The sequence below is a fragment of the Chionomys nivalis genome, chromosome 13 (assembly GCF_950005125.1).
Source record: "Chionomys nivalis chromosome 13, mChiNiv1.1, whole genome shotgun sequence".
Classification (NCBI taxonomy): Eukaryota; Metazoa; Chordata; class Mammalia; order Rodentia; family Cricetidae; genus Chionomys; species Chionomys nivalis.
The window spans coordinates 11,036,534-11,052,042 of NC_080098.1; the positions used below are offsets into that span (position 1 = coordinate 11,036,534).

Consider the following 15,509-nt stretch of genomic DNA (forward strand, 5'->3'; position numbering starts at 1 on the left):
GCATTTTTAGATACTTTTCTCCATACAAACTGAAGCACAAAGGGAAAACAGCAGAGTCTTCACTGCTTTTGATCCCAGTTGTAGAGCCAAGAACTCCAACCACTCCTGCACAGAGCCTACCTTCAAATCACACAGGGGTGGCCCTCCTTTCTCCTTATGTTGGTCTGTGGGCCTCTAGCCCATCTACACTGCGGCTCCATGCAATGCTGGCTGAAGCTAAGGGGCAGTGGGCAGGCAGATGGCATCTTTCTTGTATGTATACTTGCATTGAGTGGGTTGACCACAACCACTGGGATCTTTAGGTCTTGTTTGTGTTTCAAATGAAGTGGAGGACTCTAGGAGGAGTCTTGTTTCTCTCTAAATACCTGCCAGCTATTGCTTTGAAGCATCAACTAGTCCTAGCTTGCATGGCTGCTTCGTGTTTCAAGTAGCTCATTAGAAGTGAGTTTAGGGGAGCAGGCAGTTGTTATCAACAGGGGCTAGGTTAATGCAGAGAAGAGAGGCAGGAGTAAGGATGTGGCGGTTCATGAAAGGAACCCAGCCTCTGGCTAGCAGATGTCACATGTGACATGTGCTGAAACTGGAAATCTCACTAGCCATGAGAGAGGCTTACTGTGATTGTAAATGTATTTAAAATAGATGAGTTTGGTTTATGATTAATTTAGAAACTTATTCATCTGAGATGAGCCAACTGCAAAAGGTCAGACTGCATTGTGGAGACATTTACCGTACAGCATCCTGGCCTGACCTCTCTTCAGTATCTCCCTGAGGAAAATACGTAAAGCCAGCACAATAACAAACTAGTCAAATGGTTAGCAAATGGGCTCTGACATCTAGAACACCGAAAGAAATAAAATTATGACTTCAGAAGATTAAAGCCACTGTCTTTATTTACACCTACCTGTATTCTTTTTTTAATGTATTACATAATGTTTGTGGCAAAAATTTCCATCACTGAACTTAAAACATCTGTGTACAAAAGCTAAAAAGAGTAAATGGTATTACAGAGAGGATATACAACGGTCATTTCAGGTAAACATGGTATTTGCCAAATACAAGTATTTTATCCTGAACACTTTTAGGCCCATTTTTCACATTTAAATTAAAGAAACAAAAAGCAACTTAAGGAGAGAGAATGGTAGGCTAAGTGCCAACAAGTTATCATTATTGCACTAAGAAACAAAAAACTCAGTAATATATCTGAGAATTATTAGCTTGTGTGTATGCTTATGTGCACGTGTTCATATGTGCATGTGTGTCCATGTGCATCTGGAAGTGGGGCATGGACTAAAACCCAGGCCTTATCCCTGATAACTTGCGCTATATCCTCACATTACCAGTGTTTAAAAAGTGTCTCTGACAAGCATTGCTTTCAGTTGTTTTAGCGGATGGATTTCCACTGAGGAGGACCATGGTCTTTTTCTTCCTTGGCTCTTCCCAAGTCCCCTCCTGACATTTCCAAAGAATGCAAGACCAAGTCCAAGGAACCGTACCTTAGAACTTGGAGAGGCTTTAGAAAATGGCACCTCATGGCAATATGTAAATGTTTCAATAGGCTGAAAGTGAGAGGAGTCCCAGTGCTCCCAATCACCTCCTGACAGCTTTAGGGTCTGCAGTCTAGCACTTAGTCACTGCTATTGTCCCTCAGGCCCTCTCTACCCATGAGTGTGGAAATAGAAGGTGATCGCCGTGAAGTGGTCTGTCCATGGAAAAAATAACACATGGCTTTATATTATTAGAGATATATGTTTCAATATAACGCGATTACCTCCGGTTTAAGTTTATGTTTTGTAAATTAAAAAATGGTGCCAGCTTGATTAATAATTTATCTAAAAAATAAGCATGACTTTTCAGTTGTCATAAATATTTAAACCTGTTTTCCAAAAGCAGGATGTTGCACAACAGTTGTAGTACCACCTATAGCTTGGGGCATGTGTCAAGTTCTGCAAGCCCTAAATTACACCCTGCACCGCCTTAGTAGTCATCCGGGGTTGCTGCTAGATATGGATCAGCTTGCAATAATGCTCTGCGGGCACATTTTACAAAGTGCGACTTGCTATATCCATGATGAAGAAGCAGGGGAGCCTGCTCTTCCCAGAGTAGCGACCAAAACATCTGTCTTGTGCTCCTCATGATTTGGGCTGAACATTTGGACATCCTGGATGTGTGTGTGTGTGTTTGTGTGTGTGTGTTTGTGTGTGTCTTAATTGGCTGTGTGCTCTTGAATAAGCCCCTTAACTTTGATACACCTAATTTCCTGGTTCCATAAAATGCAAAGGCTAGATTAAGCATTTGACTTCTAAAATGTTTAGGGACTATACTAGCAACTGCTTGTTTATACGAATTTAAATCCTGTTTCTACAGCTGATTTGTGGGGACAGATCAGAAGAAGCCCTCATTCTATGGACACCACCACTGCAATTAATGGCAAGGCTTTTGTTTCCTGCTAATCTGTCCAACCACGCTTCCCAGAGAAAGTCCCTTCAGCAGGTGACACCCTTGGGTAAAGGATGACTTTTTTCAGAACCGGCATGTGGGACTGCTTCTCAGTGTAGTTGGCAGACACTGAGTTTAGTTTCATTTTGAACTTGTGAGGCACAAACGAAGACCCAGGAGGATCATTACTTAAAACATCTGTAAGTTCTGTCACGGGAAAAAGGGCAGTTTGTGAGGGAGTTTGAAATTTTCAGTCTAAAGTATGACTTTAGCTCTTGGCATTTTTTTTACCACCTCCCTGGGCTTTAGTTTCCTTGACCTTCAGATGAAATGCAGGGCTGGGTCTTTTCTTAAGCTCCTGTCAGCTATCACCAGGGCAGAGCTGGCTACACACACTTCAAAGGTCTACGTGGAAGATGTCCGTTCACATCATTGTACTCAACTGTAGGCAGCCAGAGGCTGGATCCCCTCCTGTCTGTGGCAGCAGTCAAATGGAATGACTGGGTTTTCTCAATCAGGCTGGGGGGAATATGGACTGAGTACAAACTCTAGACACCCAATGGGTGGTCAAAGACCCACAAAATAAAATAAACAAACACCCCCAAACTACTACCTACAACAACGCCCCCAAACTACTTACCTCACATCATTTAACTCGTAATAGACGTTTCTGCTTTCGTCTTTGATGTAGATGGCAACGCTGGGCGACTCCAGCATTTTCATGGTGAGCTGCTGTGGGAAGGCACTTACGAAGAGGGCACGGATCGTGTCCGCGCTTGTGATTTCATTCGGCATCCGCAGCTGTTTGGTTTCATCTCCATACTGGAGGTAGAGAACACCTGCACGCAAAAGTATATACAGTCATCAGCCCATGGATCAGGAACCGTGGGTGTGGAACATAAGCTGAGCCACTCCTACCACACCACAGTTACAGATGTCCAGAATAAACCTGGAGAGCAAGCAACGCGGGCTGCTCATTTGGAGCTTCCACAGAACACATTGTCTGGTTATCATGTAAGCACCCGGTTATACTCTTTGGGCAGGTGTTAACCAGGCCATTTGCCCCCCCGTTCTAGAATCAAAAGGACAAAGTTCTAACCTTGTTGCCTATAGCAAAAGGCAATACATACCATCCTCAGAAGGTATATTTAGGACTCTGACCTTGTAGGTTTATTTTTAGCATTAGTTCATTGACTGGAGACCTAATCATTATAGCAAGGCATGAGATAAGATTCAGAGCTTGTCTCAGAGGTTCATTCGGAAATACTTCAAGTGGAAACAGCATATCTCTGTGGTTTTACTATAGCTATTGAATGCTTACATCATATTAAACTCCCCTCAAGAGGCTGGCACCTTGACATTCCAAATAAAGATGGGACAAATTGGTTACCACAGATACCATCACTGAATGTCAGAGTTCCAAGCGGAGTGGCATATGTCTTATTTTGGCCAATGAGACATTAACCAATATGGCGCAAAGTGAAGACCAGACACCTGCTGGCACACTGGGTTTGCCTTCTTGATGAGCAAGGTTTGACAATGTTCCCTTTCAGAACCCAAATTTGAGGAGTCCAACCTAAGCCCCCAAAGAGGTCAAATATAGAAGAATGGCAGCTGCGTCTGACTGCTCCAGCAATACACCCTCATGCAGCGAGGAACACGGGATGAACATGAACTCGCTAGTCATGTGACAGAAAGGACATGTCCCCACCAAGTACTGCTCTGACTGGAGAGTCCTAGCCAGCAGACAGTAGGAGCAGTCTCAAGCTACGGCACTTGCTACTGTGGTTTGAGTATCAGTGTCCACAAGTTTGAACACTTGTTCCACAGCCAGGGGTAGTGTTTGGTTAAGTGAAACCTTTAGCAAATGGAGCCTTGCTGGAGGAAGCACACCACTGGAGACGGACTTTGAAGGTTTACAGCCGGGCCCCATCTACTCTTCTCTTCTGTTATGTGCAGATGAAATGTGATCTCCCAGCTTCCACTCTTGCTGTTGCGCCTTCCTTGCCTGCTGCCATGTTTTCTCCCACCACGCTGGACTCTATCCCTCTGGAACTGTGAGACAAATGAGCCATTTCTCCCCTAGTTGGTGTTGTTAGGCCAGGGTATTTCACCATAGAAATAGCAGAAAAGAAACGAACACATTTGCCTTCGCCTGCTATCTGGTCATGGATAACTGAAGTGTTAAATCAAAGATGCTGAGGTTTCATCTGAATCCTGGTGTTTGTGTATTTGTGAGAAACCATGGGAGTGGGGGCGTAGACTAGCACCACTAGGTAAATATTAATGAGAAGAGACTGAAAAGGGAAGAGATGGCTTTTAGTTAAATATGGCATCTCACCTAACAAACATAGCCTCCAGAAACACCACTGAAATGGCAAAGAGGAAAAAAAACACACATCAAAGAATTAGAAGAAGGAGAGAAGCTTAAGGACAGATGAGAGAAAGCTAACACTGAAATCTTCAAGGGGAGAATTCATTACAAACCAAAGAGACTCATAAGTGCCAGGCTCCTTTTGAGCATGCGCAAACAGAGCTGAAAGGGTGGAGCCTGGCTCAACCTCATGCTTCCCAGTTTAACCAAGGCTGGATTACAGCTGGTCAGGTTTACAGGCCTATGCTGGGGGATGGCATCCTACTGTAGAAACCAGAGGAACTTCCTTAGAGCTGAGTGACCTGAGGAAGGGACTCTCAGGTTCAGAGGAAGAGCAATGTCCGTCACTGTGTATGAACATCTGCCACCAGGACTGGGTGGCTGTACCTCCCCTTCTCATGCTAACAGACTTTCAAGTATTTCAGACACTTTATGAAAGCTTTTAACATGTAAGAAGAGAACATTTGAGACTTTTATCATGTATCTACCTTTCTAGAAAAAAAAATGGTTGGGTAAAAAAATGGCTGGGAAAAACAGTTTTATAAAAAATAGACCATAAGTTGTCTTTTTCCCAAACTAAGATTCACGAGACTCCAGAGTGAAAGGGGACATGACATTCCCAACATACTCAGACTAGTCATTGATACTTGGAAAACGACAGGCCCTGAAGGCTCCCGGAGGTGGGGACAGTCACAGAGGAAGGACCAGACATCAGAAAGAAGTTATCCTTTTCAATATCTACCAGGAACAGCACTTAAGAAACTCCGGTAGAATAAACTTCCCATATAGGTTTATGCCCCTCCACAACACCAGCCAGGTTTCCATTAAAGCTGTCTTCTCAGTGAGGGCTTCCCTGGATACTCCACCTAGAGTTCCAATACCCATGTCCCCCATTATTTTATATTCTACCCTTGTTTTCTTTCTGTTCTTTTTCTCACCCTGAGCTACACATTTGTATCTTAATGCTTGACCTCGGGTCTGGCTGGTGCAGCTGCCGACTGGGTACACATGTCCATGACACTCTCGAGAGGATGGGGATGGTGCCTTTGCAAACAGAGGGGATGGTGTTTTCATACTTGGTTCCAGAAAAGTATTTACCCTTAGCTTTTTAGCTAGAATAAATTTTAAGAGAAGAGATATGTTCTGCAGGGTGGTGGTAGCGCACACCTTTAATCCCAGCACTGGGGAGGCAGGTCGGTGGATCTCTGTGAGTTCGAGGCCAGCTTGGTCTACAAAGGGAGTCCCAGGACAGTTGGACTACATAGAGAGACCCTATCTTGAAAAACAGGAGAAAGAGATAGATAGATAGATAGATAGATAGATAGATAGATAGATAGATAGATAGACAGACAGACAGACAGATAGATAGATAGGAGGTCAAAAGAAGACACAGAGTACCTGGAACTGGAGATACCAGTGACTGTGAGCAGCCACAGGGTGAAGGGAACCGAAACCGAACCTGGGTCCTCTGGAAAAGCAGCAAGCTCCAAGAGGGAGGAGTTTTTAAAGTATTTTTTCCCTTGGTTCTTCCTATCTATCAAAGTCCCTGTCATAGGTCCTTTTCTTTTTCCACCTGTCCTGTGTGTATATGTGAGTGGTATGTGCATGTGTGTGTACAGATAGATGTGTATGTGGGTGTATGCATGTGGGAACCCAAGGCTGATGTGGGGAGTCATCCTTGGCTGCTCTTCTACCTTAGTAGGACCTCAGACTCACCCCAGAGCTCACTGATATGACTAGTCTTCATAGCCACCTTGCTCTATGGGTTTCCTGTCTCTCTTCTGGGGCACTCAACAATCAACTGCTGAGCCATCTCTATTGCAGGCTCTTAATAAACAGATACTGAATGAATTAATGCATATTCATTAGTCATCTAAAAGGGACTTTGGGGTAAGGGACTTATCTGAGCTGGGAATTTTTTTTCTAGATGATGTACTTAGCCTCATAGGATCTAGCTTATAAATTAATGTCCCCTTGCCCAAAGTCATCTTTGTGTGTTAGACACCAGCAGTTCCATTACTCCCGTCTGCCCATCCCATGTCAGATCCTCAGGGAGCGAGCTCTCCTGTGTGCCTATGAACTCACAAGCTCCTTAGACTGCAGAGAAAATCTTTCAGCCCTGTCTGGTCACAGACTGTGAAACGTTTCACTCCAAACGAGAATTTCGGTGACTGTCCCATGGGTTAGCTTATTATACTATATGAAAAGGCTACAACCATTCCTGAAGGCTGGGCCTGAAATAATCCCCAGGTGAGGCCTCTCCAGAACTGCCTGGCAGCAGTTCAATATCATAGCCTTGCCACCCGGACGGGCCTGGTTTTCATCCCCACATCTGTATTCTGTATATGTATGCGTGCTTGAAATAGAACTTAAAGACTCTGGGGTGGAAACAAATTGGGACTCCACTCCAATTACCTCAGGTCTGCTGGTGCAGCTGCCAGCTGGGCACACATGTCCAGGGAGAACGCGACAGTCCAGAGGGGATGGGAATGGTGCCTTTGCAAACAGAGGGGAATGGTGTTTTCACACATGATTCCGGAAAGGTTTTTAAAGATTCTTAAATTCAGAAGGAATTTTTCTTAATTTATGATGGCATTTTAACAGCACAGTGATAAACTAAAACCCACATGGCTTCAGCCAAGTCAGTGATGGTTGCTCCAGGCGCATGAGGGATGTCTGTGGGTTATAATCTCATTCTGCATGAAGATGAGAACAACCGAAACACATGTATGGGATGGCCACTGCATCCCAGACATGGGGCCAGGATTCCATCCTATCAGACAGCATCCTTGTCCAGGTGTATGGGATGGCCACTGCATCCCAGACACGGGGCCAGGATTCCATCCTGTTAGACAGCATCCTTGGAAACACATGTATGGGATGGCCACTGCATCCCAGACACGGGGCCAGGATTCCATCCTGTTAGACAGCATCCTCGTGCAGGTGTTACTATGACCCAATTTCAAGGTATGGAAATATTAATAGAAGCTCACAAGGTCCAAGTGACTTGCCTTGAAGTTACAGCCAATAGCAAAGACTCAGACACAATTCCATTCTGAAGACCGTGCAGTCTTTGAAGCATACTGCTTCTGAAATTCTGCACTCAGTCTGTTCATCCAGTCTTCCGTCATCCAGTGATTTCAGCTGGCATTACATTTTCCCAATGACATGCGGCTTGAAGATCAAGTTGAGGACAGTCAGGGAAGAAATTCCATCTTTAACCCAACTGAAGAGAATGAGGGCACATGGAAGGAAATTCCTCAAGTCAAGGCTGGCCTGAGAGGTTACAGGGAAGTAGGGAGCTCAGAAAGTCACCCCAGGGTTCGGAAATGAACCTCAGAACATTTGGAGTCCTTCTTAAAAAACAAACAAACAAGCAAACAAAAACACAAACCAAAACCGAGACAACTCAGATTGCTTCCACCTTAATGGCTTTGCGAAAGCATTGTAGATTTTATCTAAGAATCTTAGTCACAATGAAACAAAGGTATTTGGCAGGTCATTCCTGTGTTGTTACCACCTTCTAAATCTCTGTACTGATCCCAGAATAAGGGACCGGACCGCTTACATTTTCTTTATTGTAATAAAGTATCTTATTATACCGTGTAACCTTAGCCTCCAAGACCTACTCAAGTCATCCCACCTTCCCAGGCACTGGGACATATTGCCATACACCTTCAGTCCACTGGGCCACCAGCCTATTATGGCCTTCTTGCCCATAGTTTGCTACACACACACACACACACACACCACACACCTCCTTTGAACATGCTTCCTTCTCTATGTCAATCAGAATTGCTGCCATGGTAATAAATATCTGAGCAAAACAACTTAAGAGACGAAAAATCTATTTTGGTTCACAACTTCTGAGGTTTCAGACCATTGTAGTGAGAAAAGCATGAAGGAGCCAGCAGCTCACCTTGTGACAGTCCAGAAGCAGAGAGAATATGTGTGGCAGGCTCTTTCTTTCTTCCTTTTATTCCTGCCCCACCCCCAGTCTATGCACACAATAGCGTTTCTCACATTCATCAGTCCTCTGGAGACACCCTCTGAGACACAATGTGCTTTACTAGTCTCCCAGGCACCTTCAACCTAAGGAAACTGACCCTCAAGATCAATCACGACAGTTCCTAAGCATACCTCCAGAAACAGAGCTTGATCATGTGCTAAGGAATCAGCTTTCTTCACATGCAAGCTTACATCGTGTTTTCCTGAAATTGTAGGCATGGCTCTTACTTGTTTACTACAGTTGCTGGTATACAAACCAGCTTGTCTCACCAGATGGTATTACACAATACAGTGAGAAGTATAGATGCTCACATATATTTACTTTAAATGAATTCAGTTCTCCCTGTACAGTGCTTGTGTTGCTCTGATACATGCTTGCTTCCGGGAAGGACAACACAGTCCTCCAGGAAGGCATTCTCCACAGGCAGGTGACACAGCAATTTAAGTTGCCCAGTTTCTCCAAATCCACTTTGAGATTATGCAAACCACAATCATTATTGTGCATCGACACTGGCAAACGACCAATGTCTCTGAATATATGAAGAGCTGCGGTAGTAATTTCTGAAGGAAAAACATGCTTTCAAATCATGAAAGTTATTAAAAATAAAACCAGAAAGATCCATTTTTAACATCTATAAAATTGGCAAAGGGGTTTACAATAAAATCATCAGTACTGAGAAAAATTAGAAAGATATTCTCATCCATCTCTTGGAAAAGCTCTTTGTAAATATACATTCAAAATGCCCAAAATATACAGTTTCAATGAATAATTCCAACTCTGCACATTTAGGCACAAATACGTCTTTACCAGAGAATTCAAATGATCAGAACAATATGGACTAGGGAAATGTCCAACCATGGCGGGTTGATTAGATGGATTGACACAATCAATCAATCTACTCACAGGGACACTGATGATTCATGAGATTTCTAGCAGCATATGGCAATGAACAAGACATTATATTTTTGTTAAGTGACAGAGTATGAAACAAAATGAAATGGAATCTAATTTATAAAAAGTTAATTACCTTGACAAGGGAGTTGTACAAATTTTTAAACTTACAAAAATTGCGGGGGGGGGCTTCTTTAAGAGTAAAATCATAAAGTTAGCTATGAACGTCAACGTTCAGTTGGGGTTTCATTAGTTCTTGTTAAGTTTATCTATTTTATTGCTATATACCAAAATACTAGAAGTGCCTGAAGGGTCCACTCAAACTCTTTCATACTCTTCTGTCTATCCTTTATAAAACAAGGTTTGGTTTAATCATCTTTCAGGACAGCTTGCTCACATCCAAAGAGAATGACCAAGAGAATAACACCTTCTTGGTTAAGTGGTCATTTCTTAAGTCAGAAGAGATCGACCACGGTTGAACGATTATGTAAAGTCTCTCAGTAGAGTTGGTAAAATGCAAGGTGACATCAGCATGGGGGAAAAACTGGAATTTAATACAAGTGAGACTTAACTATAGTTAATATGTCTGAGCATCCTTAAGAAGTGCCTTATTATTACAAACTTACAAAAAACGTATGTACTTAGAGGGACATCATAGACACTGAGTTATCAGCTTTATTCACTAGATAAGCTCCTACCATATTCCAGGTCCCTTGTACAATACTGAGTATATGAAATAATACAACCCTAGTCATAATCATATTAGAAATAGATAAAGGCTAAGAGAAATAGAGTACACTCACAACTTTAAAAATAGTTTAATATTTAAGTTGATTTTCTTAAGTATATCTGCCAAAAAGAAACTTTCAAATAAGCTTAAAATGTGAAAAAATGATCTTTAAATTTGGGTTATTTTGTGTGTGTGATTTCTATAGTGGAAGCGCTACCTATAACAGTTAATGCAAGAAAAAGAAACCAAAATTCACAGTGCTGAAAGGGGCACCAAAGGGATGCAGGAGATGTTAGAGAGAGCCCGAAGGAGTGAGAATGAAGGAAGCATATTGCAGGAATTCATGAGGATTCCATGTGGATGAAGGAGGCTAGTTCAAAAACAAACAGCAACCCAGAGGCTTGGAAAATGGAGAATAAATATTGTTAAATAGAACTTGTCATTTATAATAACACTGGCAATTCTGAGGAACACTGATAAGCAGAAGGGCTCACTCCACCCCGCATCGTCACTATTAAAACACTGTGGTCTTTGGCACAGAACAAATAGGATTATGGAGCGAAGCAAAGCCTAGGGAGAGACAGGTTTTATGAAGGCCTGAAATATGATAGGCGTGGTTCTAAAATTCATGGAGGAATGTCGATTCAATAAATAGTCCCAGAAAAATTAGTTTTCCATACAGCAGAAGTAAAATATATCCCTTTCTTACGCCATAAGCAGAAAAGATTCCTGTTAGACTACTCGCGAGCAATATGTGAGGAAAAACCATGAAACTTTTAAAGGCCAGTAACATAGGGAGGTGTTATCCCATATTAAAATAAGTATTTCATACTGTAGAAGGCACTGTAAACAAAACAAACCACATCCCGAAAGATGATATTTATAAATCAAACAAGAAGATAGCAAAATAGAAAACAAATAGCAATAGACATCCAAAATGAAAATAAACAAGCAAGTCAATGAAGAAGAAATTCCCCAGTGAATAAACACGAAAATGCTTCCTATAATTGAAGGTGCGATTTGAACAGAAAACACTGACATACTATTTTATCCCCATCACGCAGGGAAAGCCAGGAAACCTAATGGCCTCAAGTGACAGCAAGAGTATGAGAAAATGACCAGAGAGAGCCAAATTTAAACCTTTAAAACTACATTGATGGGGCTGGAGCAGTGGCTCAACGGTATAGAGCACTGGTTGCTCTTCCAGAGGACCCAGCTTCAATTCCCAGCACCCACATGGTAGCTAACTACTGTCTGTAACTCTAGGATCTGACAGCCTCACACAGACACATGCAGGCAAAACACCAAGGTACACAAAACAAACCAACAGATTGAAGCTACCCTGTCAAAAGGTACATGTACACTACTCAGTGAGCATATTGGTGTCAGCACTAGGACCTGGGTGCTCAGAAATGTCAGCAGAGCTAAGAACAGCCAGGTCTTCACCTTCTGGCCAGCACGTAGCTGTGGACTTAGGCCATCAACAGTTCATTTTCAAGTGTTCCTGGTGGAGCCGGGTACCACAGCACATTCAGTGCCGTCTGATTGTATTTGGCTTTTGGGCTAGAAACAAAGGTGAACCCAATGACCTGGTAACAGTGCATCACCTCCTATATGTCACTGACTTTGTTACTATTTTATAATTTATTCCCCACGGCTCTTCTCTGGTAATCATTCCGTCACTTGTTCACTTGCTGACTCCCCTGGGCTTCTCTGGGGCTATTATTAAAGTTCCCAGCTGTCTTGTGGGCACTCCCAGCCAGACCCAGTCAGACTCCAGCCTGAAGTGGACAGGACAGTGACAGCGCTCTGGCCTCCAGAGCGGTCCATTCTGTTCCTGGCCCTCCACCCACCTCCCAACCTTGCGGTCCTGCCTGCTGCTCCCAGCATGGCTCCTCCTGTGTCCTCCAGCCACCAGAGGATCTGCTGGCAGCCTCCTCCGAGTCTTCTGTCTCTGCCCCATCCACACCCTGACCCAGCAGGAGAACGGGAATGTCCTCTTGGTCTTGGCCTGAAGAGCCAGGTGGCTTCAGAAGAGCTAATGCTAGGCTCATGGAGGCCTGGGACGGGCACCCGAGATCCTATTGTGAGGACCTGTGTGTGCCCCTCTTGCTCAAGAGCATGAGAGACGGGAAGGAGTCACTGCTACTGTGGTCCGGGTGAAAAAGGGTAAAACAGCCTCTCTCACAAACGACTAGCTTTTAGTACGTGGGGATTCTAAGGAAGGTTGGCTTGATAGAGCTTGTTCTTGTGACATAAACCTCCAGGACTGAGCTCAAGAAATCTCACTTCCAATCTGCTTTCTCAACACCCCACCTCATCCTGCCACCCAAGATTTTTGCCATTTTTTTTAACATTTTAAGCCTCCCCCCCACCCCATTGATACTTTCTAAGCGGCATTTAAGAGACCCACACATGACTATTTCTCCTCCGCGCCTCCCTTTGAAGCCTCACAATGCCTTTGAAGAGAAGCTTCTGATGTCAACCACAGGATCACAATAAAGAATGAGTATCTGAGGGCAGCTGAGTCATGTGGACCCCACTGGAGCAGCCCCAGAGGTGGTGGACCAGGAGGAGGACCCTGAGACTGACCAAACTTTAGGATTTCTGTCCTGAAGCCCTTCCTGATCTACCTGAAAAAACACACAACACTTGCTTCCGGATTCACTGTAAATCACCGTTCAGAAATACGAGTCCCTTTGAAATGCCTCAGTATCAAAGTGACCTTTGTGCACATTCCTCATTTAATGAAAGCTCTAAAAAGACAGATCAGGCCCATAGGCACCTCAGGCTGTTCTGCTGTCTAAGGAATTTATCAGGCGAAGTCACTGTATTGTGCTGTTCTGAACATAACATGCGTTCGACAAGTTGACTGCCCACCCTGGGCTCCAGCAAAAATGACTCCAAGCTTGTCACTTTTGGGCTCTGTGCATCCCCTAGTCTTATCACTTACCCTAGCCATTCTGCTCCGGCAAAAACACTCTGTTTATGTGACAGAACCAAAGGGAGAATAATAGCTTACGTCCGTGTTCCCCAGAACAGGGTAACTCAACTACACAGGGCACTGACATGATCGAAAACAACCAAAGGCAAGCTGGCTGAGCTACGCTTTTAGCTGTCCTTAAATAAATTCTTTAGCAATCGAGAATCGTGGATGAAACCCAGAGCTGCTTCTGATCTACGGAGTGGCACTGCATTTGTTTCACCCCAGTGTATGCCATCACAGATGGACTGAACTCATTCTAGGGAGACGGAGTGCCTACACTGCACACACAGTGTTCTCGGGGCTGGTAATAAAGTAGTCAGCTTGGAGATATGAACGTGTGCTGCCACACAAGAGATAATAAACTCATAAAGGAGTGCGGAGCGTGTCAACTAATAGGGAAAAAGTAAAATGGGTGTGGGGGGGAGGGAGAGGGAAGACAGCAGGCAGGGTGGGTGGATTGCTATTTTACTCACAGGAGGTGGATGTCCTACAGAGACGAAGATGTTTGGGGAAAGTGGGAGCAGGCTTCCAGGTATCTGGAGGACTAACAGTTCCGCGCCAAAGTACAGAAAGTCTTAAGGAGAAGCGTGTCTGATGAGTGCCAGGAGCAGCAGGGAGCTACAGTGTTTGGAGGCAGAGGAGAAACGGCGAGGACCCTGACATGAGGTCAGAAAAGCAACAGATTGCAGGATCATAGAGACTCTAGTACTGTGAATGAGCTGGGAGGCTGACGGGATTGTAGGGAGAGGATTGTGGGCCTGCTTACTAGAACTGCTTAGGTAAATGCTCACTTAGAGGGGTGAGGGCTAACAGTAAGGAACCGCAGGAAGCTAAAGCAAAAACCTAGAGAGAGATTAAGAAGGGTGAGAACATTTCTGGCTAGTCAGTGGTCTAGTAGTGTCATGAGAAGCAGTTCCAGGACCCCTTCCCCTAATGGATGCCAAAATATAGAGATGTTCAAATCCCTTATACAAAATAGTTCATGCGGGCTGGAGAGATGCCTCAGTGGTTAAGAGCACTGACTGCTCTTCCAGAGTTCCTGAGTTCAATTCCCAGCAACCACATGGTGGCTCACAGCCATCTGTAATGAGATCTGGTGCCCTCGTACATGGAAGGAATGATGTGTGCATAATAAATAAATAAACTCCAGGGCTATACAGAGAAACCCTGTCTCAAAAAACCAAAACCAACCAACCAACCAAACAAACAAACAAACAAAATAGTGCATACAATATTTGCCTATCACTTATGCATACCTTCCTGTATTCTGTAAGTCATCTTTAGACAACTTTTAATACATAATCTAGTAGCATTACTATGGAAGTAGTTGACATACTACATTGTTTAGGAAATAGTGACAAGAAGAGCTTATATGTGTTCAGTAAACATGCTGATTGAGCAGGGAGTGGTGGCAGCACTTGGGAGGCAGAGGCAGGGGGTTGCTGTGAGTTTGAGGCCAGCCTGGTCTATAAAGCAAGTTCCAGGACAGCCAGAACTGTTACAAAGAGAAACCCTGTCTCAAAAATACAAAACAACAAAAAAAAACCCCTGCTGATAAGCTATATCTTGAAGGTAGATTGAACAGAACTTCCTCTAGACTGAATAAAAATGAGATCAAAAGAGAATTCAAGAATAATAGTGAGCCGGGCGGTGGTGGCGCAGGCCTTTAATCCCAGCACTTGGGAGGCTGAGGCAGGCGGATCTCTGAATTCGAGGCTAGACTGGTCTACGAGAGCTAGTTCCAGGACAGGCTCCAAAGCTATACAGAAAGCCTGTCTTGAAAAATAAAATGGTGAAGGTTCTATATGAAAAATTGCAAAGGATAATACCATCTACCCAGTTCAGGGCAGATCCCATACCGAGAGGCATGGATTTGATGGATGGAATCAGAAGTTCATTTTGGATTTTTCAACTTTAAAACTCAAGTAAACGACTTCAAATACTAATCTCAGTCTCAAGGGAGATACACAGACCAGAGAGGGCTCTGTCGTATCTTTGGCACTTGGCCCCAAAGAGCTCGATCAGATCACATATGGCACTAGGAGGGAAAAGCCATGAAGTCTGGGCAGAAGCCATTTTCTGT

General features: G+C 43.8%; 1 protein-coding gene across 13 annotated transcripts in view; it reads right to left on the reverse strand.

Moving 5' to 3' along the window:
- Kiaa1217 (KIAA1217 ortholog) overlaps nucleotides 1–15,509 on the reverse strand; it is a 789,026-nt gene that overhangs the window by 90,236 nt on the left and 683,281 nt on the right. For all 13 annotated transcript variants that reach the window (XM_057787133.1, XM_057787136.1, XM_057787132.1 and 10 more), the window contains one exon: nucleotides 3,077–3,275. In XM_057787133.1, the coding sequence (XP_057643116.1) occupies nucleotides 3,077–3,275 (199 nt within the window). The remainder of the gene's footprint in view (nucleotides 1–3,076; nucleotides 3,276–15,509) is intronic.